The 24,770-nt window shown below is 34.2% G+C and overlaps 1 protein-coding gene across 12 annotated transcripts in view; it reads right to left on the bottom strand.

Moving 5' to 3' along the window:
• The window catches only part of PPP1R12A (protein phosphatase 1 regulatory subunit 12A), a 170,320-nt gene that overhangs the window by 48,856 nt on the left and 96,694 nt on the right, over positions 1-24,770 (bottom strand). For 3 of the 12 annotated variants that reach the window (XM_040234501.1, XM_040234503.1, XM_040234504.1), the window contains exons 5-15: positions 22,353-22,497; positions 20,960-21,034; positions 19,839-19,927; positions 19,515-19,672; positions 12,742-12,869; positions 6,382-6,498; positions 5,785-6,000; positions 4,486-4,580; positions 1,887-1,988; positions 842-1,009; positions 263-439 (exon numbers count right to left, since the gene is read on the bottom strand). In XM_040234501.1, coding sequence (XP_040090435.1) covers positions 263-439; positions 842-1,009; positions 1,887-1,988; positions 4,486-4,580; positions 5,785-6,000; positions 6,382-6,498; positions 12,742-12,869; positions 19,515-19,672; positions 19,839-19,927; positions 20,960-21,034; positions 22,353-22,497 — 1,470 coding nt within the window. The remainder of the gene's footprint in view (positions 1-262; positions 440-841; positions 1,010-1,886; positions 1,989-4,485; positions 4,581-5,784; positions 6,001-6,381; positions 6,499-12,741; positions 12,870-19,514; positions 19,673-19,838; positions 19,928-20,959; positions 21,035-22,352; positions 22,498-24,770) is intronic. The other 9 variants (XM_040234505.1, XM_040234510.1, XM_040234502.1 and 6 more) reach the window with 8 other exon arrangements.

The following is a 24,770-nucleotide window of genomic DNA, read 5'->3' as shown; positions in this document are numbered from 1 at the left end:
AAAACTAAGATGGCTAAGTAAGATAACTGCCTGGCTCAGTGCCTTTAAACAAGAACTGTCAGAGGTGGATTACCAAGCCTAAATGCTAATAATTGCTAATTATATCAATTTACAGAGTTTTGAGCTGACATAAAGTTATCTCATTGTATTAACCTACTGAAAAGATGGACATCAACTTTCCAAGATTAAAAAACAGAACAAAACAGACAATTTACATCATTGGGCAAGATATACCAGCAGTGCTATTATGACCTGTACACACCTGCGTCTCTCCCTGACCTCTGCAGTGGAGGAGACAGTGCCAGCAGTAGTTGTAGTCAGGGTTGTGGTAGAGGCTGCAGCATTAACAACAGTCGGAGCAACAGGAATGGTCACTGCCGTAGGAACACTGTCCTTTTCCTTTTCAGTACTATCCTCAGCCCACAAACGATTTGAGGTACTATAGCATCATAAGCAGCAACACAAAAAGAGAAAAGGAAAACAGCTAAACAATGAAAGCACTTTCTAGCAGCTGAAAACATGTGACTACAGGGATGGATTTTTTTTTTTTTTTTTAAACACAACGTGAGACATCTTTCAACCATGAATCAAAAAGTTCACCCAGAGCTGTCAAAGAGAAATTTACATTTTAAGAAGCTTAATTCAAGGAAAAGTTCTTAAGTCAGGAACTTAATTTTTTTCCCCAGACATATAATTGCCTCTTTTGGAAGCAATTTTTGTTTGTAAATAATTTTAACCAGGTCAATGAAAAAATCCAGAGCCCCACAATCTTCTACACAAAAATGCATGCACATACATAAGCACACAGGAGGCCTGAACACAAAATGTATCTGTGACTCACCTGCTTTGTGTGCCTGCTGAGGAAGAACCCGTTGTAATCTTTGTAGTAGTGCTTGTGCTGGAAAGCAGGCTTTTCTGAAGCCCAGCTGCAGAGGTAACTGTTGGTGTTGATGTGGTGCTTGGAACACTAGAACTAATCAAATCATCTTGTCTTCTACCAAAGGAGCAACTAAAGGAAAGAGTCATATCTATATAGGATGTGTCTGTAGGTGTATTCTATAGTCAATGCCTACACATTATACAGGTTCACAAGGCTAGGGAAAAAATCTTAAAAACTGTGTTCCTAAATACACCACCGGCTCCAGCACCAAGAGTTGCACCTACAACTTGCTAGAGTCTAGATGATTTCACTAATTTGGTAGTGTATCATTTTACCAAACCCCCACCCACCAACAAGATTTAAAGATGATCTGACAGCTTACGTTTCTGGAACTGCTCTATGTCATATGGACATGCCTGGAAAGACACTTTGGTTTACTCAGGGGAAGTTAGGACTAACATTAAAAAAAAAAAAAAAAAGTTTCGGCAATGGGTCACAGCCTTAGGAGTGAGCCATGCCTGTATTATATCTGTTGATCTTTTAGTCTTTTTGATTGCTTTTAGCAGAAAAAATAATGCATAGATCTTCTACTCCCTTTCCAATATGATATTACCAACATTCCAATTTATGGCATTTCTACTACTCTGAGTTCTAACACAAGTAAAAACTTTTCAAGTCACCAAATGAGATACATCAAGTTACTATTTCAAATGCCAGTTAATTACATAACTGACTTATATGTAATTATATACAGAGTTCCTTTTCAATATAATCTAAAAGATACTTCAAAATATTTAATTTAAAAATACATATTAGGAAGGCATAAGTAGGAGCAAATTTTCAACCTGTTGTTAAATATATATTCTGTGTCTTTAAATGAAGTTTTATTTAAACAACAAAAAATATATAAAGGCACATTTTTAATATTAAATTGAGAGCTCCAAACAAACTGCCTCATATTTTAATAAAAGAATACATGAACGTTACTTAAGAATTATATTATTACCTTTTGTGATAAGTTGATCCTTCATTAACTGAGCTATTCTTTTTAAGATCATCTTCCCATTTTCTTCTTGTATATGAACTACTTGTTCGCAAACTTGAATCTCTGTGGAAAAAAAAAATCCTTCAGATTCTGGCAGATAATTTTAAAATAGAGTTAAGGAAGCTGCACATTAATAAACATAGTAGAAGCAGAAACTAGTAAAATCCCTTAGAAAAACACTTTGGAATATTTATTAAGAAATGAAAGTAATTCACTAAGATTCCAGTTCTAAGATTCTATACCTAAGGAATAATTTTACCTATGAGGGGAAATAGAAATGTCTATAGAAGTTTTATTTATGATGACAAAATATATAATTTCAGTGTCCACAGTTTGGGCAGGGGGAATGGTGACTTTAATATCAGCAGATCTACTCTACAAATACTATGTATTGATAAAAAAAACAATGTTTGTTGAATTACATGCTAACATCAGTTCAGTTCAGTCGTTAGTCGTGTCCAACTCTTGGTGACCCCAAGGATTGCAGCATGCCAGGCTTCCCTATCCATCACCAACTCCTTTGCTCAAACTCATGTCCATGAATTGATACTGTCATCCAATCATCTCATTCTTTGTATCCCCTTCTCCTCCTGCCTTCTATCTTTCCCAGCATCAGGGTCTATTCTAAGGAGTTAGTTCTTCACATCAGGTGGCCAAAGTATTGGAGCTTTTGCTTTAGCATCAGTCCTTCCAATGAATATTCAGGACTGACTTCCTTTAGGATTACTGACTGGATTGATCTTTGTGCAGTCCAAAGGACTCTCAAGCATCTTCTCCAGCACCACAATTTGAAAGCATTAATTTTCAGCATGCAGCCTTTTTTATTGTCCAACTCTCACAACCATAGATGACTACTGGAAAAACCATAGCTTTGACTGTATGGACTTTTGTTGGCAGAGTGATGTCTCTGCTTTTTAATATGCTGTCTAGGTTGGTCGTAGCTTTTCTTCCAAGAAGCAAGCATCTTTTAATTTCATGGTTGTAGTCACCATCTGCAGTGATTTTGGAGCCCCCAAAATAAAATCTGTCACTGTTTCCACTGTTTCCCCATCTATTTGCCATGAAATGATGGGATCATGATCTCAGTTTTTGAATGTTTAGCGTTAAGCCAACTTTTTCACTCTCCTCTCCTCTTTCACTTTCAACAAGAGGCTTTTTAGTTCCTCTTTGCTTTCGGCCATAAAGGTGGTGTCACTGGCATATCTGAGGTTACTGATATTTCTCCCAGCAATCTTGATTCCAGCTTGTGCTTCATCCAGCCTAGTGTTTCAAATGATGTACTCAGCATATAAGTTAAATAAATAAGCAGGGTGACAATACAGAGCCTTGACATACTCCTTTCCCAATTTGGAACCAGTCTGTTGTTTCATGTCTAGTTCTAACTGTTGCTTCTTGATCTGCATACAGATTTCTCAGGAGGCAGGTCAGGAGGTTCTGGTATTCCCATCTCTTTAAGAATTTCCCACAGTTTGTTGCGATCCACACAGACAAAGGCTTTGGCATAGGCAATAAAGCAGAAGTAGTTGTTTTTCTGAACTCTTGCTTTTTTGATTATCCAATGGATGCCGGCAGTTTGATCTCTGGTTCCTCTGCCTTTTCTAAATCCAGCTTGAACATCTGGAATTTCTCAGTTTACTACTGTTGATGCCTGGTTTGGAGAATTCTGAGCATTTATTTGCTAACATGTGAGATGAGTGCAATTGTGCGGTAGTTTGAGCATTCTTTGGCACTGCCTTTCTTTGGGACTGGAATGAAAACTGATCTTTACAGTCCTGTAGCCACTGCTGAATTTTCCAAATTTTCTGACATAATGAGTGCAGCACTTTAACAGCATCATCTTTTAGGACTTGAAATGGCTCAGCGGGAATTTATCACCTCTACTAGCTCTGTTCGTAGTGATGCTTCCTAAGGCCCACCTGACTTCAGACTCCAGGAGTGAACCTCAACATTTTAGTAATCAGTGAACCAAAATGGACTGGAATGGGCGAATTTAATTCAGATGACCATTTTATCTACTAATGTGGGCAAGAAACTCTTAGAAAATATGGAGTAGCCCTCATAGTCAACATGCTAACATGTAAGACTGCTTATGAGATCTCAGGTGAAAGAAAAAGACACAAACTGAATACTATAACATGACTACAATCATTATTAAAAAGTTCTCATACTCTACATGTGCTAAAAAGTGAAGAAACAAACTAAAATGTTGTCAGTGATTAAGTAATGGCTTTTTCTCCCTTCCTTCTCCTTTTGCATTATGTTCCAAATATTTAGAAGCATACGCAAGTCAGTGACCTCATCTGCCACCACTGTCCTCTCCCTCTGATACAACCATAATGCCTTTATTTATACTGTTATTTCATGAACATACCAAATTCTGTGCCTCCTCAGATCCACGTACCTGGTGTTATTACTATTAGGAACACCCTCCATTTCTTCCGGAAATCTACATACCTTGTAATAACAACTCAACCTTCATATTTTAATTCTCATGCTAGATAATAAAGATTTCATAGTAAAAAAACAAACAAATAAATAAAGCAAATGACAATGAGCCCACCTGTTCTCTTTCTCTTCAATGTCAGATGTACTGGCAAGCCGTCTTGGTATTGTAGGCGCAACATATGCAAGCCTAGTTCCTTTACTATCTTTTTCCTACACAATGGCGTGAAAAAAAGAGTGAAAATAAATCAGTGCGATGATTACAGGTGCTGCTCAAAGTATGGAAAAAGTATGCAACAACGTATAATTACACAGTCATCACAGTTTATTTGATAATATTTCCATCATTCCTAGCTAAACTCTAAAACTGATGTCTATCAATATTCAAGGACTATAAGCACTAAATGACAGCCTGCTCAAATTAATTTTCTTTCTCCCTTAATCTAGAATTAGATCATTTTAACATAAGAAAAATTCCTCCCCATTTTAATGACTGTTTCTAAAACTTCTGTAACATATTATTTACTGTAACATAGTATTATAAGACAAAACATCCTTATTTCTTTCAGAGAGAAGAGTTCTCAAATATGATTCATTGGTAAGTCTCAATTATTTAAGTTATATAAGCTATTCACTACTTTTATATTCTATGCTTTAAAAATACATTATACAAAACAAAAAATTATTTCAATTATATTTATCTAAATCTAAGAGTGTAGATGCCATTTAATGGAATCTGTTATATTCTCATTATATGTTATCCGTCAAGTACTTGGAAGACAATATTTTATATAAAATAAAAATCCTAAAATTACTTTATGAATAATTCATTTCTGAATTTCAATACATATAAATAAACATTCTTATATAGTGCAAGAAAACTATATGGAAAAATATCTGAGTACTAAAAATGCAATGGAAAATAAATAATCCAATTATATAAAATAACATTGAATGAACTGTGGTACACTGTATTAATGCAATTTAATAATGCCTTTCAAAATACAGCTATTAAAATTGCTCACTAAGACAAAGCTGGGATGTATCAGATGAAAAAGTAGGTAAAGAAATTGTAGATACTGGATAAATGCAACCTATGAGTATAATCACAGTCTACAACAAATGCATTCCTAAATTTTGAAAACTTTTCTTAATAAATAAAATTAGCTTTTAGATTTACTAGATTTTACAGGATTCCTGTAATTGAGTAGTCTCATAATTTATGTTTTAGGTAAATACATCTGATCTCCCCAATAATTATATTCCACATATATATTGGCTGAAGGTAGGTACATTTGTATTTTCGTATCATTCATTAAGTCACGTGAATTAAGTTGATATATAGGTATAATAATGATACACAGTAGAGAACCAATTGTTATAGTTCTTATAGAAACCAAACTGTGAAACAGATTACCTTTTCTTTATTATCCAAAGAGGAGGAAAGTCTGGGACTTGAAGCTGAGCGCATGACACCTGCAGTGTCTTTTTCCTTCTGAGCTTCTTTAGATGCTGTGATTTCTGCAAGTGCGCCGTAACTGCCCGTCTTTCTAAGTCCTAACCTCCAAGATGCAGGGGACTCATCTTTTCTCTCTTCTTCTTTGGGAGAAATTTTTGTAGCTGAAGTTGGAAACTGTTTTTATTTTATTTTTCAGGAAAAGGAAAAAAATTGTCAAGACCGATCAGTCCTTAAACTGGAAAGGAGAAGTTTACAGATTAAACGCTTTAAAATTATAGTTAATAGTTTCAGGAGAAACACTTACTAAGCAGGTTAATGTCTTAGTCAAAATGTAAAGATCTAAAACTGAGAAAAGAAATATTACCTGTCGAGATGTTAGGTTTAAGAACACACACTCCACACTTTGAATCACACAGAGAAATTATGATGCAAATACAGAGAAGAGAACTGAGCACACCATAATGACTTAAAACCATGCATCGCTGAAACCAATATTCACATTAAACTTGTTATGTTGTAACCTACTATAAATCCTTGCACATGGAAAAGCCTCACCATAGATTTTTCACCCTTACTGGGCACAAGAACAATGCCAGTTTTGCGCAAGCCCTGCCTCCACGATGCGGGATCTACTGATTCCACCACAGGCATGATAGGAGCAATGAAATCATACTAAAGCCAATTAAAATAAGACAGGTAAAGAGACACAGATTGAAAGTTTGAAAATATAAAAGGAAGTTATGAGCAAAACAGATTTTTCTCCTTTTTTAAAAGAATTTTATAATAAAGTAAAACCCCGATACTAGGTAACTCTCCAATTTTTAAGTGTCACTGGGAATAAGTTCCAGTCTTAGTATAAGAGCATCCGAAAAAATCTAACTGAGAAACTTCTTAGGCAGTTAAAGGCACAGAGAGCTGGTAATATTCTAGTATGGAGTGAACTAACTACTGCACTTGAATTTTGTTTTTATTCACTTTGTACTAGGGTTAAGAAATTTTTAATACATCATCAACAAAAGTAATCATCAATATATATCTAATCATAATATTTAATTCATTAATATTTTAAATATCATAGCCTTAAAAGTACCATTGGATTTTTCTACCAAACATTAAACATGTCAACTAAAAACTATTTTTGTACAAATATTTATTTCATTTCAGTTTTCCAACAGCCTTAAAAATGAAACACCCATAATCTTTAAACTAGTTCACTTCATCCACTGCACTTACAGAGTTTAAATATTCAACCACAGTTAAATATAGACGGTTAACCCAGCAACTAACTAGTTACTACAAGCACAGGATATGGATAATTAAACAACCCAAAACAACCTTTCTTTCACACTTATAGCCCAGGTTTACCGTAACAGAAAGTTTCAAAGAACTTGTTAAAAGCACCATAATGTTGGAGGTCTACTTTCTAGACAAAAAAAATCTCTAGTATTTCCAGTAATTAATTCCTATCAATAGGGTTGAAAAGAGACTCAAGACATACAGCATTTCTCAGTTTCCAAAATGTGCACTGAGGCATTCACGATGCAAGAACAAAATCATAGGAGTGCTATGGAATGTTTTAAAATTTTAAGTGAAGTACAGTGACATCTGTTGGACACAGCACAAACTGCCATTACTATTTGTAGTAACTACTTAATAAATGAAATAAAGAAGTATTCCTTTGGGCCAAATGGCACTGTGGAAAAAAAAAAAAAAAAATCAGTAAAACACTAAAGTCTCCCTTGGCTGAGAAAGTCCAGGAAGCTCTGTAATATTTTACTCAGTATGATAGGCACTGTGATGATTCCTTACTGATTTCAGAGTTTAATGTCACACTACTCGAGAACACAGGTTGGCAAACTTTTTTTCTATAAAAGGTCAAGTTGTAAACTTTAGGCTTTAACTACTCATCTATGGTGTTACAGTACAAACCGAGCCACAGGTAACATACAAGTGAATGAACGTGGGTGTATTACAATAAAACTTTATTTAGGGGCAGTGAAGTTAGAATTTGTGTCACAAAATACTCTTTTTCTTTTAATCTTCCCCTGCCTCTGCTAACCATTTAAAAATATTAAAAGCATTCTAATTTACAGACTTTACAAAAAACAGGTAGTGGGCCAGGTCTGGCCCACAGACTATGGTTTGCTAATCCTTCTCTGCCCCTAGAAGCTTCATGATAAAATAGTAAATAATATTTGCTGAATGTTAGAAGAGAAGCAAACATTTAACAAATGTTCACTTGTGTCAGGCCTAAAAGAAGTGCTTCATATGGGTTATCTCATTTAGTCCTGCAACCACCCAATGAAATAGAACTTTACTATCATTTTAGAGTTGAGAAAAACAAGGCAGTATTATCAAGTTAGAATTTTGTTGCACTGTTAAAACTGATATACCTCCTCTCTCTATCTAACATAAATTTCAATTTAAGAACTGGTTATCTGTTTAAAGGCATCTTTCTATTTCTGGTATATAAATGAACCTCTTTGAGTAATTCAAGAATACCTATTCCCTGAGATTCTTCTTTCTGTTTTTATAACCAGGACACTATTTTGACTTTCCTATTCTTCTGACTACCCTCATTCTTGGTCTTTTTGTTGCTATTGTTGTAGCAACTTTCCTTGTCATAGCCCTGTAACATAAGCACTCCAACAGTCTGTTCTCATACATCCTATCTTCTCTTTGTATTTTCTTCTGCGTGTTGGGAGTAGGGTCTTCTTTATATCCTCATGCATTGTATTCAGCTTATTCTCAAATGTGCTATTCTGCAACTCAATCTCACTCCTAATGTCCCAGTCCTGAACTTCTACTCACCTGTAGAATGGACTGTAGATAAGGAAAGCTGGAAACGGAAACAATGTATAAAGTATAACACCTTTATTTCCAAACCAGCACTTCCTTGGTTCCCTATTTCTGTTAAGGGCATCAGTAATCTATTCAATCCCTAAAAAAAAAATTTTGGCCACACTGTGCAGGCATGTGGGATGTGGGATTTTAGTTCCCTGATCAGGGATCAAATCCATGGTCCCTGCAGTGGAAGCAGGGAGTTTTAACCACTGGACTGTGGAGGAAGCCCCAATCCCCTGCATTTGCAACTTGAAAGTCATATTAGACCTCTTCTTTGTCATCTTCCTGCAATTATAAATTAAGTGACAAGTCTCTAAGCCTCCTCCTCTCCTTTATATAAGACCATTGCCCTCTTCTGATTTATATTATCATATTGGGAAACTTCAATGACTTTCTAATAAACCTTCTCTCAGTCAATCTCTCGCCTTCAAATACACCTGTACATCAGCGTCAGAATAATATTCTATAAAGAATAATTCTCTCATGGTCTTGTTAAAATATCTATGATTCTCTATATCTATCAGATCACAAAAATGTTACCATAGGAACGAAAACATTTCACAGTTTGGCTCTACTTTTCCTGTTTCACTTCATATATGTATCCTGTAGATTAATCAAACTTGACAACTCATTTTTCCTGAAAAAAATACTCTATATTATCCCTACTTTGATCACATCATTTCTCTTCTCTTTCAACAAACTATACAAACTCTTCTCTCTTAGGCTGAAATACTACCTACACATTCTTTAAGATCTATCACAAATGTTCTAACTCCACTATCTCAAATCAAAAATGATTTCTTCCATTTTAAAACCACTGTTTTATAATTATACACTTTTATTGGTATACTTCATATACCCACAGCACAGTCTTTTATTGAATTTTATTATGTTTAATAATTAGGTTCAATTAGCAAGAACATGTAATCAAGAAAACTAAACTTTTACCATCTAGTAAAGACAATATAGTTTACATGTACTGGAATGTATGTGTAGACAGCAGAATAGATAATTTTTTTACAGATTCCAACAATATTTACTTTGACTACAGAGTTATATATATAAACATTGTTAGTTAAACTTACTGTTAGTTAAAACATTAACTAACAATAAACTTACTGTTAAGATAAAATTTTAATATAAATATACATTATTTAACTTATTAAGTTAAATAATGAAATAAACTTACTATTTAGTTAAATCACAAGATCAAACTAATGGTTTTACAGTTAATATATACACAAATTACAGGCTTGATCTCACTGCTACAGAAATAGTTCTGCAATTTTAGCTGACAAGTTAACAACTGAAGAGAAGAGCTTTAAAAGTGAATACATCTATGTTTCTCTATAGTTATCAGGAGTTATTACAGAATATAAGTGATATTTAATACTGTTTTAGAGCTTTCAGGGTTGTCATGTGTATGTGTGTCTATTTATATAAGGTTTATGCATTGGTGGAAGAAGCTAGAGAACTTAAGACAACTTTGTCTTAAAAAACAGAAGTTGAGGAGTGGCAACCTAAAAATAGAACTCTTAATTACAAAATCTTTTATGATACATTTATAAATTAAGAATTCATCTAAGGAAATCTGTTAGGTGTCTAAGTTACAGGGAAAATCTTAAAACGTTAAAAAAAACCTAAAATGCTAAATTACAGTAAATACAGTATCACTGAATGTAACAGGCTTTGAAAGTCATATATAATACTGATTAAATTTTAAAATACTTCATTCTCTTGTACAAGACTTTATTACTTGGAATAAAACTTGGCCATAGAACATTACGAACAAATACTGAAACAAGATAATCTTTAATCTTCAACTTGAGAATAAAATGCAGTTTCTAAATATACAAATTAGAGAAACAATTGTCATTAGGTCAACTTAATTAAGAATCAGAATCAATTCTGATTGATAATTGGTAAGAGTAAAATAAGAACTTTTATAGCAAAGAGATAATTGGCCCACTAATCTAACAGAGCTATTGTATCTGCTTTCAGTGAGGGCAGAGAAGTAAACTGCCATAAATTTAGGGTTATGCTTGAGAAAAATATAATTGATAAGAAGCCTACTGTAATTATTTGACTACAGTAGGAAAGAGATTGCTTAGCTAAATACTCAAAAGACTAACAGCTGGCTTCTTGGCTAGCTATGCCAAGGGAATGGAGCTTATGGGAACTTTTTGATAAATTTGCAGTTCTAACAGATAATAAATCAAAAGAGTTAAAGTTCAGTATCCACTGAAGAAGTAAAATGGGATTCTATAATTAAATAAACCTTTAGTTAAAGCAGCTCGTGGTAACTCCAGTTATGATAACTATCTTGAAAATTTTGTAGACATACTGCTTCTGGAGAATTTCATTTTAAAGCATATATTAATTATGGCCATTTGAAGATAGTTTCTAACTGCATTTATGAAGCCCTCAGTTCTAGAATATAGAAGGTGAGATGATTTAGTCAGAGTCTCCTGATATTCAAACTGCACAAGTGAAATTCATGTTATTTCTACCACTAAAAATTCACACTACTGCTTTCCTTTGGAAGAGTTTCAAGGGAGGATTATTAATAATAGTATGGACCTTTCTCTAGCTTATGATTTTAAAAGGCCCAAATTGTGGCCACTTGGTATCAAATCTAAAGACTAGCAAAACTGACAATATGATAGAACTGCTGTGGGGATTTAAAATCATTCCTCAAACCGATGCATACCAAATAATGTCAGAGAAGCAACAAAACAAGAAGTCCAAAGGCAGAGACATGATAAATGAATACAATGTGTAATTTGTGAGTGGACCCTTAATTTGAAAAATCAAAAAATTTTGAAAAATTTAAAAAAAACCTGAAAAATAAAAAAATCCAGATTTGAAAAATCTAGAAAGGTGTTACTAGGAGAACAATTGGGAAAATTCTGAGTATGGTTTGTATATTAGCATAAATAATGTTCTATATCAATGTCAAATTTTCTAAGTATATTGATTTCACTGTGGTAATGAAGGACAATGCATTTGTACTTAAATACATACTCAAGTATTCAGGAATACTGTGTTACAGTGAAAGCAGTCAATTCTTAAAACAGTTCTGAGAAAAGAAAAAAAAAGGGTGAGTGCCTATGTGTGTGTGCGTGCACAAACATGTGTATGTGAGTGTGCGTTACATAGAGAGGGAAATGAGTTTGCTCATAAAAGACAGGTAAGGGCTGGTAGGGAGAAGCCTTTAAAACAAGACCAGTAGGTTAAAGAAACAAACAAACAAACAGAAAACAAACAAAACCCACAGAAAAACCCTTAATCTTTAATATGGGTTTAAAAAAGTATGGGTTCTGAAACATCAGTGAAAAGAAGTCTTGAACATCAACACACTAAGTTGGAAAGCACTGTTTGGTGGAGAAAGGAAAGTAGGAAGGATAAAAAATAAACGGAGAACAAAATAAGGAAGAGGAAGAAATGAAACTAACATTTTGGGAGCACTTAGTCACTAGTCAAGCTCTTTCAATTACTAGTTAACAATGATAACTTATTTTCTCTCTTTACTATCATTTTTGTTTTGTCCTTTTTAGGGAGAACACATAAGGAAGATAGTAACTCGCCTAGAGTCACAACAACTAACAACAGGTGGGGTCAGCAGCTGACCTTTAGTTTGTTCAGACATACCTGGTGCTTTGAAAATGAACTAGAAAATCAAGATTCCAGTTCTCTTAGTGACCTGTGGCAGTTTTTCTCGTGCTTAACTTATACACACATCAAATTACCAAAAAGTACCTTTACTCAATGGAAATAAAAGATACAAAACTCTTCTCAAAAGTCAAAGGAAATAAAAAACTACCATGCTCAGTAGTTTTTTATATGAAAAATTTTATTTTTTGGGCTCTTTATTTTTTTAATGATTAACTAATATCAACTGCAAAAAGTATTTGAAAAAAGAATTTAACAGGTTCAGCAGAAATCTCAGTAAAATAAAGAAAAAGTATTTTTATTCTAAAACCTTAAACTTAGAACTGTCTTCATGCTTTAACTCAAATGGTACTTACACAGAATACATTTATTTTTTTAACAAACACAATTTTGTCTTACCTTTTTAATAGGTGATGTAGGTGTTGGCTGACCAGATGACACAGTAGGTGTTGTAACAGCTACAGGAGCTGCTTGTGTACTAGAAGTATTGGCATTAGTTACAGAAGCCATGGGTTTTGTTGTCTTATCTTTAGGAGGAAAAAAAGAAAAAGAACATTAAGAGTCATGATTCTAGATGAGTTTTGTTTCAGAGGTATTGAAAATAGTATTTAATACTGTATTTTTCTTTAAGGTTTTGTTAATTTAGTCTTTTCCCACTATCATCCCTTTTAACAAGAGAATTTTTCAAGGAGTTTCTAGAAATCTCTCAATATGTATGAGAGTTAAATAAGAACATGACACACAACCAGACTTTTAAGAATAAAAAGCACAAATAAAATCTGACTTTCATACTTCTAACACTATGGAAATTTTTTTAAAAAATTTAAATTAATTTTTAAAACCTGAACGCTTGAATACAACATAACTTCAAAAAATTCAATATTGCTTATCTAACTTATAGCTCTTCTTTGTTCAATATTGCTTATCTACTTATAGCTCTTCTTTGTTCTAGGCATCTAAAACTGGTCTTGTTGGTAATTACATTCCTGTCAAACAGTTACATTTAAATGTCACAAAGAGCATTCCTTCTCACCCCTAAAAGGTATAGTTAAATGGGTACAACATCAGCTGAATTAGGTTAAATCTTTTCCCATGATGTATCAAGACAATTTCCAACTAATAATTGATCACCTAGAAAGAAGATTTTTAAAATACTAGAAAAAAATCAATATGATGCTAGCAAAAATTGAAAGACTATTTGAACACAGAAATCAAACTAGCCTTTAGCACAAGTTACATATAAATTTAAACCTTTAAATTAACTATAATTTATAAATGAGCTAGAAAAGTTTACTTTTCAAATGGTCAAAAGTCAATTAACTGAGCTTTAAAGTATTCCTTTAGTTTCAAAATGGGATAGAACAGGTATCTTTCTATACTTTTGGGAAAAAATATACTGCTTTTAAAGCTCTATGAGATATTCATTTTTATTATACTATTTCTCTTCCCTATATTAATAGGGCTGAAAGCATAATCTCAAACTACATCAAAGGACAAGGCCAAATTGACACATTTAAAAATCACTATTACCATAGCTTTTCAAATAAACTGAATGAGCTAAACTCAGTCTAATAAGCTTTTTTTCTCATTGTTAAATCTCTTTTCATTCAACAGAAGCTAAGCCTACTCAGCATAATTAAGTACAAACCATGTATATTCTTAATTAAACCATCCTCCTGGGAAACAATCCATCTAACTGAAGAGATTAATTCAATGAATATTTACTAAGTGCCTAATACCTCAAGCATTGTCCTAGGCACTAGAGATATATCAGTCAATGAAAAGACAAAATAACTGCATAAAGCTTATAGTCTGGAAGGAGAAATAAAGTTCAGCATATTTTTTTGCATTTTCTTGTTTTTTTTTTCCTATTTTCTCTAGGTTTAAAATTTTGTTTTATGTTAGTGAAATAAATACATCAAAGAATGTATATGCAGATATACAAACATTTATGGTTGGTTTACGAGTAATAATGAAACCAACCCCAGGTATCCATCATTCAACTTAAGTAAACATTATCAATGTTATTGAAGCCCTTTATATTCATTTGACTTCAATGAAGAATAAAAACTTCATGTCCTAAAGGAAAAAATAAAAAACAAAAAACTAAAAGCAAAACTATGCTTCCCTTTCCTCATTCTCTCAACTACCTCTCAAAAATTTATAAATCATTTGGAAGGAAATCAAACTTTTTGTTGAGTCCCTATTTTCAATCTGATTTATATGAAACTGATTTAAAACTGGTTTTGTAAATATTTAACAAAAGAAAATCCAGCAAAATAGTTATTTAACATAAAACAGTTTCCCAAGGAAACAACTCTGCAAAAAGAAAAAAAGAAACAGTTTAGAAATTGTCAGGTCAAGTTGCAGCTCTACAGGGAAATGACTGCTTTCTCAAGCTTGCCAAATAAAGTATGATAAAGCCTTGTTGATATTAAAAGAGTGAGAGAGAAGGAACCACACAGCATTTACATGGGTTAATTCTTGAGATAGAGTCAAATTTTCCTGGCACAACTAGCTACTAGCAACAGGAAGAACAAAATTATCAAGTACAATACTTTGGAGAAACATTTAAAGTTAGCTTTATGAGAAACTCAGCAGAGTGACTTAAACTTCAAATTGGAAACTAACATAATACAATTTGATAGTGATTAGTTCTATTCATATTTACAGAATAGAAGAGTTTAAAGAACTATCCAGATAACCTAGTCTAATTCTTTCCATTCTATAGACAACGGAATTTCAACCAAAAGGTCAGGAGATTCGCTGGTTAGCAGTGCCGAACACTGAGAGTTTGTATGTTGTTGCTGTTTAGTCGCATCCGACTCTGCGACCCTATGGCCTGTAGCCGGCCAGACTCCTCTGTCCGAGGGATTTTTCTGGCAATACTGGAGTGGGTTGCCATTTCCTTCTTCTGGGGATCTTCCTGACCCAGGGATCGAACCCGTGTTTCCTGCTTGGCAAGATTTTTTTTTAAATTCTATTTAGAAAGGCTGAACTGACTGTATGCTAATTTGAACAGGTAAGCTGTACAAGAAAATTTCATTTCATTTTTTATATCCTCCAAGTTGGATTCCATTGTATATGCTTTGTTCTTTCTTCAGACCTCTTTAACTTCAGACTGGAGTTGAGCAGAAATATGGCTTACTCCTTTCTCCTCAAATCATTCTTAGGCTCTAGACAAGGAGCTGGACCTCTGAGAAATCTTAACTGGCAGTGGTAGCTTTTAACTCTGGAGGCTTTTCAGGAGTATGTAAGACAAGGAGCAAGCTGCTCCTCAGCTCTTTCCAGGAACCTGACCCTAAGCAGACTGAAAGGCACTGTAAGACAGATTAATCTACTGACATCGAACAACGTGCATTCACCCTGGGAGGCAGGTGAATCCCTGGGGATTGGTGCTGAATGCTGCAGCACCACCACAATCCACACCGCGATACGTCCTGTCCTGTCCTCCAGCTTGGAAGCTCCTTTGAATCAAACCACATTTTCACGACAGTTCTTTGTGACTCCTGAGCATTTGAAGTGCCTCTGAATCTGAAAGCTGTGGAAAAATGAACTGGCAAGCGGATTCTTTACCACTGAGCTACCAGGGAAGCCCAGTGAGTTGTATAGAAGGGATCAATTAAGAAAAAATTAGGTAACAAATCTTTGAGCTATCTGGACTTCCAGTTCTTGAATTCTTCTATATGAGCAAGGAGATCTGGGTGCTAGTCTTGGGGCACATGTGCATGTAGTTTATTTGTAATGACATACTTTACTAGAGAACAGAAGAGCCTAATATACTACACTCTATGAGGTCAAAAAGAGACGGACATGACTTAGACTGAACAACAACAAGAAAATTTTACTAGAGGCTAGGGGCCAAAGCATATCTCACAGAGAGGAGATTAACTACATAAAAATAACTTTTGGTTCAGTTCAGTCGCTCAGTCGTGTCCGACTCTTTGCGACCCCATGAATTGCGGCACGCCAGGCCTCCCTGTCCATCACCAACTCCCAGAGTTCACTCACACTCATGTCCATCGAGTCAGTGATGCCATCCAGCCATCTTATCCTCTGTCATCCCCTTTTCCTCCTGCCCCCAATCCCTCCCAGGATCAGAGTCTTTTCCAATGAGTGAGCTCTTCGCATGAGGTGGTCAAAGTACTGGAGTTTCAGCTTCAGCATCATTCCTTCCGAAGAAATCCCAGGGCTGATCTCCTTCAGAATGGACTGGTTGGATCTCCTTGCAGTCCAAGGGACTCTCAAGAGTCTTCTCCAACACCACAGCTCAAAAGCATCAATTCTTCAGCGCTCAGCTTTCTTTACAGTCCAACTCTCACATCCATACATGACCACTGGAAAAACCATAGCCTTGACTAGACGGACCTTAGTCGGCAAAGTAATGTATCTGCTTTTGAATATGCTATCTAGGTTGGTCATAACTTTCCTTCCAAGGAGTAAGCGTCTTTTAATTTCATGGCTACAATCACCATCTGCAGTGATTTTGGAGCCCAAGAAAATAAAGTCTGACACTGTTTCTACTGTTTCCCCATCTATTTGCCATGAAGTGATGGAACCAGATGCCATGATCTTCGTTTTCTGAATGTTGAGCTTTAAGCCAACTTTTTCACTCTCCTCTCACTTTCATCAAGAGGCTCTTTAGTTCTCCCCTTTCTGCTACAGGGGTTTGTCATCTGCATATCTGAGGTTATTGATATTTCTCCTGGCAATCTTGATTCCAGCTTGTGCTTCATCCAGCCCAGCGTTTCTCATAATATACTCTGCATATAAGTTAAATAAGCAGGGTGACAATATACAGCCTTGACGGACTCCTTTTCCTATTTGGAACCAGTCTTTTGTTCCATGTCCAGTTCTAACTGTTGCTTCCTGGCCTGCATACAGATTTCTCAAGAGGCAGGTTAGGTGGTCTGGTATTCCCATCTCTTTCAGAATTTTCCACAGTTTATTGTGATCCACACAGTCAAGGCTTTGGCATAGTTAAGAAAGCAGAAATAGATGTTTTTCTGGAACTTTACATACTTGTATTTGAGTCCATTTAAATTTCAGTGGTGTCAATCTATCTTTCAAATGAACTGAACAAATTTAACTGAAGTATTATTAAACATGTACATTAATCATATTTAAATGAGTAGGCTTTAATTTTATACAACATATGAAAATAACTATTTATTACAGAGTAATTATTATATAGTATCCATGTAAAGCAGGTATTATTACCCTGATTTCACAGAGAAATCAGATTAAATAACTTACATCCACAATTACATGCATGAATCAGTTCATGTTCTTGAATACTGTACATGCTGATTTTCATATGATTTGCTTTTATAATTAGAAATATTTTAATTAGTATGTTATACAAATAAATTTTAATATTCAATGACTACCTGTTGTTCCACTTCCAATTTTACTCATACTACTGTGTCATCAAGGCAAACGATATGCTGACTTACCTGACCAGCAATGTGACAGCAATAAATAAATAATTATTAATAAATTCCGAGAGACTAAAATCTAGCCATTTATAAGCCTCAAAAACTCTTTGTGTATTTCCAAAAAAATAATTTACTAGTACTAGTAAGTTCAAGAAAATAAAGAAATTCATAACAAAGCACCTGGCAACAAAGCTAGCCTGTGCCTATTTAGCAGTATCTTGTTTTTAATGGGAAATAGAGTTAACAATACATTCCTTGACATGTTTATTTAGTAAACTTTAAATTCTCACATTTTCTTAGAGAAAGTATTTTGCTGAGTGAGTAAAAATAGTCTGATTCAAAACTGCTGTTGTTGAGTCCAGAGGAAACAGGCAGAGTTCAAGGGATTCTAGGGCTCTTTTCTGTTTACCACTTAATCACCAAACTAGTCCTGAGATTATGATGACAGTTTGCACTGATAAAAATCTTAATGGAAATGAAATACTATTTCTGGTAAATATGTTAAAATGTCAAAATGCCAGGTTACACAACTCAAAGATGGCAATACTGGAATCTCAAACTCTTCAGAAGTTTTGAGTGATTAGGCAGTAAAGAATAAAAGCAATTCAGTAAACAAAATTTATAAAAATGTGAGCCAGAGGAAAAAAATGCAGAAACTGTACCCTTGATAATAAAAATGACTTAAATTGTTATAGTAAAACAATCTGGCAGCATCTGTGAAAAATGAAAATATGACTCAATGATCCAAATTTTCAGTATATCTATTAGAGAACCTCTTGGACATATACACAGGGAGATAATTATAAAATGACTGCTCCAGGACTGTTTACAATAAAACATTGGGAATGAGGTTAATTTTTTATCAAAAAGGAAGTCAATGTATTTAATGAATATTATACAGCAACTGAAGGGATAGATTACATGTAAAAAGATACAGATAGATAGAAACAAAACTTTTAAGTAAAAAAAACAAGCTGCATCACTATTTCTAGGGTAGAAAATAAAACACAGAGCAACCTTATAATTACTATATGTTATTTCTGAATGTAAGTTAAGAGTATAACAATGGATTAGGAGATTCAGGAAAAAACTCATGATAGTGATTTGGGAAACAAATGAAAGAGAAGTACACACACTAGGGCAATGATTAAAGAAGACAATGGTTTTAATTTTATTAAAAGAAAATTAGAAACAAATACAGGTAAAAGTCAACAGCTGCTTAGTTTTGGTAGTCTGAGTATGAATGTTTATTATATTTTTCTATATCTTTAAAATTTCTCAAAAAAAAAAAAATTTCCCCACACGTCTACAGGAAAAATTCTAGGGACTCAGCCCCAACGTTCTATTACTCAGGGAATACTTGGGAACCAGCTTCCTGTACTTGGGTTTCAGAAAGCAGCAGGAGCATTCTTGAATTGCTGGGAACCCATCTAACCCTATCTGTACCACCCAAAGGAAGTCTTCAAAGCTTCTTCACCTTCTTCAAACTTAAAAGCATAGGTCAGTGAAACACAGAGGTGATCAAGAGTATCCAGATAATTAGAGAACAATAAAGTCACAACTATACTTAAAATTCTAACACTCCTGAAAGGTAATTTACAGGCTTGTTGCTGGCTTGGCAGGTATCTTAAATAGCATGTCAGTCTGAAAAGTTTCAAAATTAAAGTCTGACCTCATCTTACTTTACACTTCATCAAAATTTCACTAAAAATCCTTTTATGCTTCACATTTTACCTGTTTCAGCTTCTGATTCTGAGTCATCTTCCTCATCTTCTTCACTAGAGCAACTAGATTCATCTTTCTTTCCTTCTTCTTCATCATCAACCTTTTCTTGTTCCAGAGATTCAATACGGGATGCATTTTTCTCAGGCTCAATAATCAATGTCTCTTTACTATAAAAGGAAAAAAAGCCTTAAAATAATTATAAAAACAAAAGGTCAAAATACAATATAAATGTATTAATTTTTCTCAGAACCACAAAATCTAATAGCCATATCTGTGGCTATAATGCCAACTCATTTAAAAAAATAACAAAATCTACTTTAATATTTTACTTACTTTTTAAAGGTCTTCTGTGACTGATTATTATCCATATTAGCTGTTGATTCAATTAGTGGAGATTTCTTTTCCCGTTTTTCACTATGGAGCTTTATAAAAGTTATGCAAAGAAAAATAAGAATACTATTAAAATAATATCAATCAGCAAAATACAGAATTTAAAATAGTAACAAAGTAGCTTCCCAAACACTAAATGAAAACAAAACAGATAGAACAAAGATTTAAATTTTACCTAAAAGAAAAGGGCTTGGATAAAGAATAAAAAAGAACTAGACAGTTAAAAATCTCCACAAAGGAGACTTCTCTGGTGGTCCTGTGGTTAAGATTCCACCCTTCTATACAGAAGGCACAGGTTCAATTCCTGGTCGAGGAACTAAGATATGCTATGCAGCCAAAAAAAGGGCGGGGGGTAGAGGTGCTCCACAAAGGATTAAGTTGGATTTTTTTTTTAAAGATCCCTCCAACTTTAGTTTACTGAAAAAGCCAGAGTCCATTAGTCATTTAGGATGTCTGATAATACTTAAACAACTGCTTCCTAGTTATTAACTGTTTGCTTTTCTAGGGTAAGCTATTTTTGAAATCTGAGATTTTATAGTCTCCACCTTCTAAGCAAACTTCCTTATGAAATCACAAAAACATTATTGAGAACATACACATTATACAGGGCTTCCCCGGTGGCTCAGTAGGTAAAGAATCGACCTACAATGCAGGAGAAGGGGGTTCAATCCCTAGATTGGAAAATTCCCCTGGAGGAGGGCATGGCAACCCACTCCAGTATTCTTGCCTGGAGAATCCCATGGACAGAGGAGCCTAAGGGCTACAGTCCATGGGGTCGCAGAATTGGACACAGATTAGCAACTGAGCTCACATGCACATACATTATCTAAGTATTCCTTTGGGAAGAGGAGGCTAGAGAAATGGGGAAAGGGCCACACAAAAGGCTAAAAAAATACCACCACTACTCCTTTATTCTTATTTACTGTCATTTAATTTGTTTACTGGGAATACCTTAAAACCAAACAGTACAAAATATAATAAGAACACTTTTTCAACTGTCTGAAATTCAGTGTTATAAGGGAATTCACTAATAGAGACAATTTTTAGATAGTCATCAAACGTACCAGATTTTGTTTCTTTTGCAACTCTTCTAAATATCCTAAAATGTCTTCATCTGCTACATCAAAGGCTGTCTGGCCCTACACAGAAAACAAAGGGTTGGTGATGACAAAAAGTTATCAATAAATTACGCCCTCAGTGATTCTCTATAAATCTACAGAAAGAATTAGGTAATTTTTTTTTATAATAGGTACAAAACATGGTACAAATGATTTGAAGTAGATAAATGAAAAATCCATGTGAGGAAGAAGCAACTGACATACATCCCCTTACTTTTTTTGGTAACAGCTTTACTGATCTATAGTTCACATACAAGTCAACTATTTAAAGTATGCAATCCAATGGTTTTTAGTACATCCACGAGTATCACCACAACCAGTTTTAGAACATTTTCATCGTCCTCAAAATAAATGACACACCCACTGCAATCTCCTCACCATTCCTCCTTGCTCACCCAGTTTAAGGCAACCACTAACATACTTCCTGTGACTATAGATTCTTGTTACTATACCTATTCTGCACATTTCATATGGAAGGAATCATACAGTATATAGTCCTCTGTGACTGGCTTCCTTTACTTTACATACTGTTTTCAAGGTTCTTCCATGTTGTAGTAATATCTATTCCATTCTTTTTTTAATTGCTGAATATTTTTTCATTGTATTGTACACCACAGTTTGATAATTTATTCACCAGCTGATGGACATCTGCATCTGCTTTTGCTTTTCTGGTATATAATGAATAACACTGCTACGGACATTTGTGTACAAATTTTTGTGTGGACATCTGTTTTAATTTTTTTGGGTATAACAGCTACAAGCAGAATTACTGGGTCATGTAGTAACTCCAAGTTTGCCTTTTTGAAATCTTATTTCTATTTTACTGCCATAAAAATTAATTAAATTCTTACTAGAGTAATAAAATAAATATATGCATTTCAAATATACTTAAAAGTTCAGCTAGCCGCAGGTATGACTTAGTTTCAAAAATCAGTCCAGACAAACATCTGTCAATCTGTTTTTATTCACAGTGGAAAAGACAATTTTAAAGAGCTGGTGGCAAAAAATAGCAAGGATTTTTCCTGTTGCCAGCTTAGTCCTTATAATAACCCTACTGGTACAAGTTTCCAGAACACCAGAAAGTTCATTGCTTAGAATATATTCTACCTTATACATTTGCAAAATTTTCTTAATTTATGAGTTTTTAAATATAATATCAATGGAAGAGCCTAAATCACCTCATAAGTAGCTAGAAAAGACTTAATAATAAAAATGAATAAACAATTGACAATTATGAAAAACTTAACATAATTATATAATTTATAGTCTCATAATATTTTAAAGACTAAAACTGTAGTTTTAAAAGTTAAAATATTTAAGGTACATTTAAAAGGCCTACCACTTTGTTGACCATCTCCATATCACACAGATTGTCCACTAAAATCCGACATGCTTCTTCTTTACCCCAATGAGCTGCAGCATGAAGAGGTGTCCAGCCATCATAATCTTTAATATTAACATCATAGCCTGCCTGTATTAAAAGTCTAAACAAATTACAGTGAATTAGATAATCATTAAAATCTAGAAATGAGCGAACAGAATCAACAGCTCTATACCATGCACTGAAACAAAAATTTGCAAGGTATTTCTTTTCATAGTTCAGAATTTCTCCTCCCCTCAACAAGTTAACTAGGGCAAAAGAAAGTGATCCTCAGAAAACACTGGAATAGAGAACCTTGAGTTACTGCCATAATAATGAATTCAGTTTTATTCAATTCCTCATAATTATTCCTCTTAATGACTGTTTCTTATGGTTTGGTATGACATTGATTCTTACTAAGATGTTTCTAACTGAAATTTTGACAGGGAAGCCTATAATTTTTCAAAACTACTAGATCAATTTGTATGTTAAACTGATTTATTGTAGGAAATGGCTTCCATATGATATATCACCTCAGGCTGAACACGTTCTCAAAATATACTGGGATCAAACAAACATTTGTAGTGTTACTATTGCTTTGCAGTTAAGGAACTGGTTTGTGAAAGCTTTCATGAACCTTTATGATCTACCACTGGAAATTTTCACAGGAAAATGACAATCTGTTAGAAACAAAACAAAGCAAAACAAATATTTTGAGGGGTTGAGTCTATTTTCTGTATCAGTAGAAAGCAGATATTCTAATCATCAACAAAGCTAGAAAACAGGAATACATTTTAATACAATGCAAAAAGTTGCATAAATGTTAGTATGCCCTTCTAACTATATATTGACATCAACTTTTATTTAGAAATTAAGCTCATAGAGATCAAAGAATGGGTCTATAAACTGCACACAGCACAGCCCCACACACAAAGGCGAACACTAAATACCTCATATCTCAAATCTGGTTAACCTTTACCTTACTTTCCAAGATGTTGACCTTGAGAAGGGCTTCTTTTTACCTACAGGAGGTGGTAGTGATAGCTAACATATAATCATTTATTTATGTTCAAGAACTGAGTTCCCTGTTTCCTAACAATATCTAAAGAATATGTTTCTATTCTCCACCCCAGTTCCACTGAATTAATCAGTATTTTGGGAGATGGGCCTTGTCAATCTGTATTTTTAATAAGTCCTGCATATGACCTCACATCACTGCCTGTTATCTGATTGCAGATCAACATTTAAGAGCCACTGATCTAAAAAACAGGCTAGTAGATGTAAGTCTGAAGCTTTAAGTTAAAAAAATATGGCCACTAACACATACATCATCAGGTAGGGAAAAATAAACATATATCCACAACTAGGAAATATGAACTATAATAATGTTAAATACCCCGAGTGGTATTCTAAGTACTGGGGAGTCTGTGTGGAGAGAAAGGCAGAAATATTCCCTGCTCCCCGCTCCCAAATATAAGGCTCTCTATATACCAGGCCATGCAAGGATACTCCAAAAATATAAGATGGTATTTATTATACTCAAGGAACTTCTAATGGAGGACAAAAGTCAAGTAAAACAACAATCAACCCTCACAGACAGGTTCTACGGTGAAGCTGCCTTAGAAGTACAGGGCTGAAAAGCCTAAGAGTCAGCTGAAAGGGGCTGTGTGTTTGCAGGGAGGGAATAAAGGGGGAGATGCTGACATCCAAAATGGATCTCTTCTATTTATTTTTGATTTCATATTTTCTTTCCTAAGTAATACACTCCCAAGTTTCAAAAATAAAAAAGAATAAATGACTATATAGGAAAGTCACTTTCCCATTGCTGACCTTTAGTCAACTAGCTTCCCCTCCCCATAGATAAGCATACTACAATTTTTGATTAGATCCTTATAGAGAGATTTTAGGCATATATAAACAGATACAACTTAAATTTAAAAATAAATAAATAAACACAAATGAGGCATAGTTCTATTCTTGGGTTGACACTTAACACATCCTGTTGTTCTTTTCATATATTAAGTAGTGTTTTAATCATTACAGAGTATTCTAGTGAAAGGATGTATCATAATCCAGGCAATCATTATCCTACTCCAATCATAAACAACACTGCTAGCACATACCTTGTTTCCTAGGGGAGAGTAAGAATATCTGTAAAAAAAATTCCCAGAGGTAAGGCAGCTAAACCAAAGGATAACTGTTACTTTGATAAAATTTGCTCGACAGTCATTTTTAGTTCTACCAATAACATAAGAGAGAGCCTTTTCCCAACTTTGCCGACACCGTGCCAAGCATTGTGACCTTTGCCAGTATGACAGATGGGAAATGATGCTTCATTGCAGCTTTATCTGCAATTATTATGCATGAGGCTGAGCTTTTTTCCCATAGAACTTGAAC

The sequence above is a fragment of the Oryx dammah genome, unplaced genomic scaffold, assembly GCF_014754425.2.
Source record: "Oryx dammah isolate SB20612 unplaced genomic scaffold, SCBI_Odam_1.1 HiC_scaffold_29, whole genome shotgun sequence".
In the NCBI taxonomy this organism is placed as follows: domain Eukaryota; kingdom Metazoa; phylum Chordata; class Mammalia; order Artiodactyla; family Bovidae; genus Oryx; species Oryx dammah.
The sequence above is the reverse complement of the archived record's forward strand: the minus strand, read 5'-3'. Positions and strand labels throughout refer to the sequence as shown.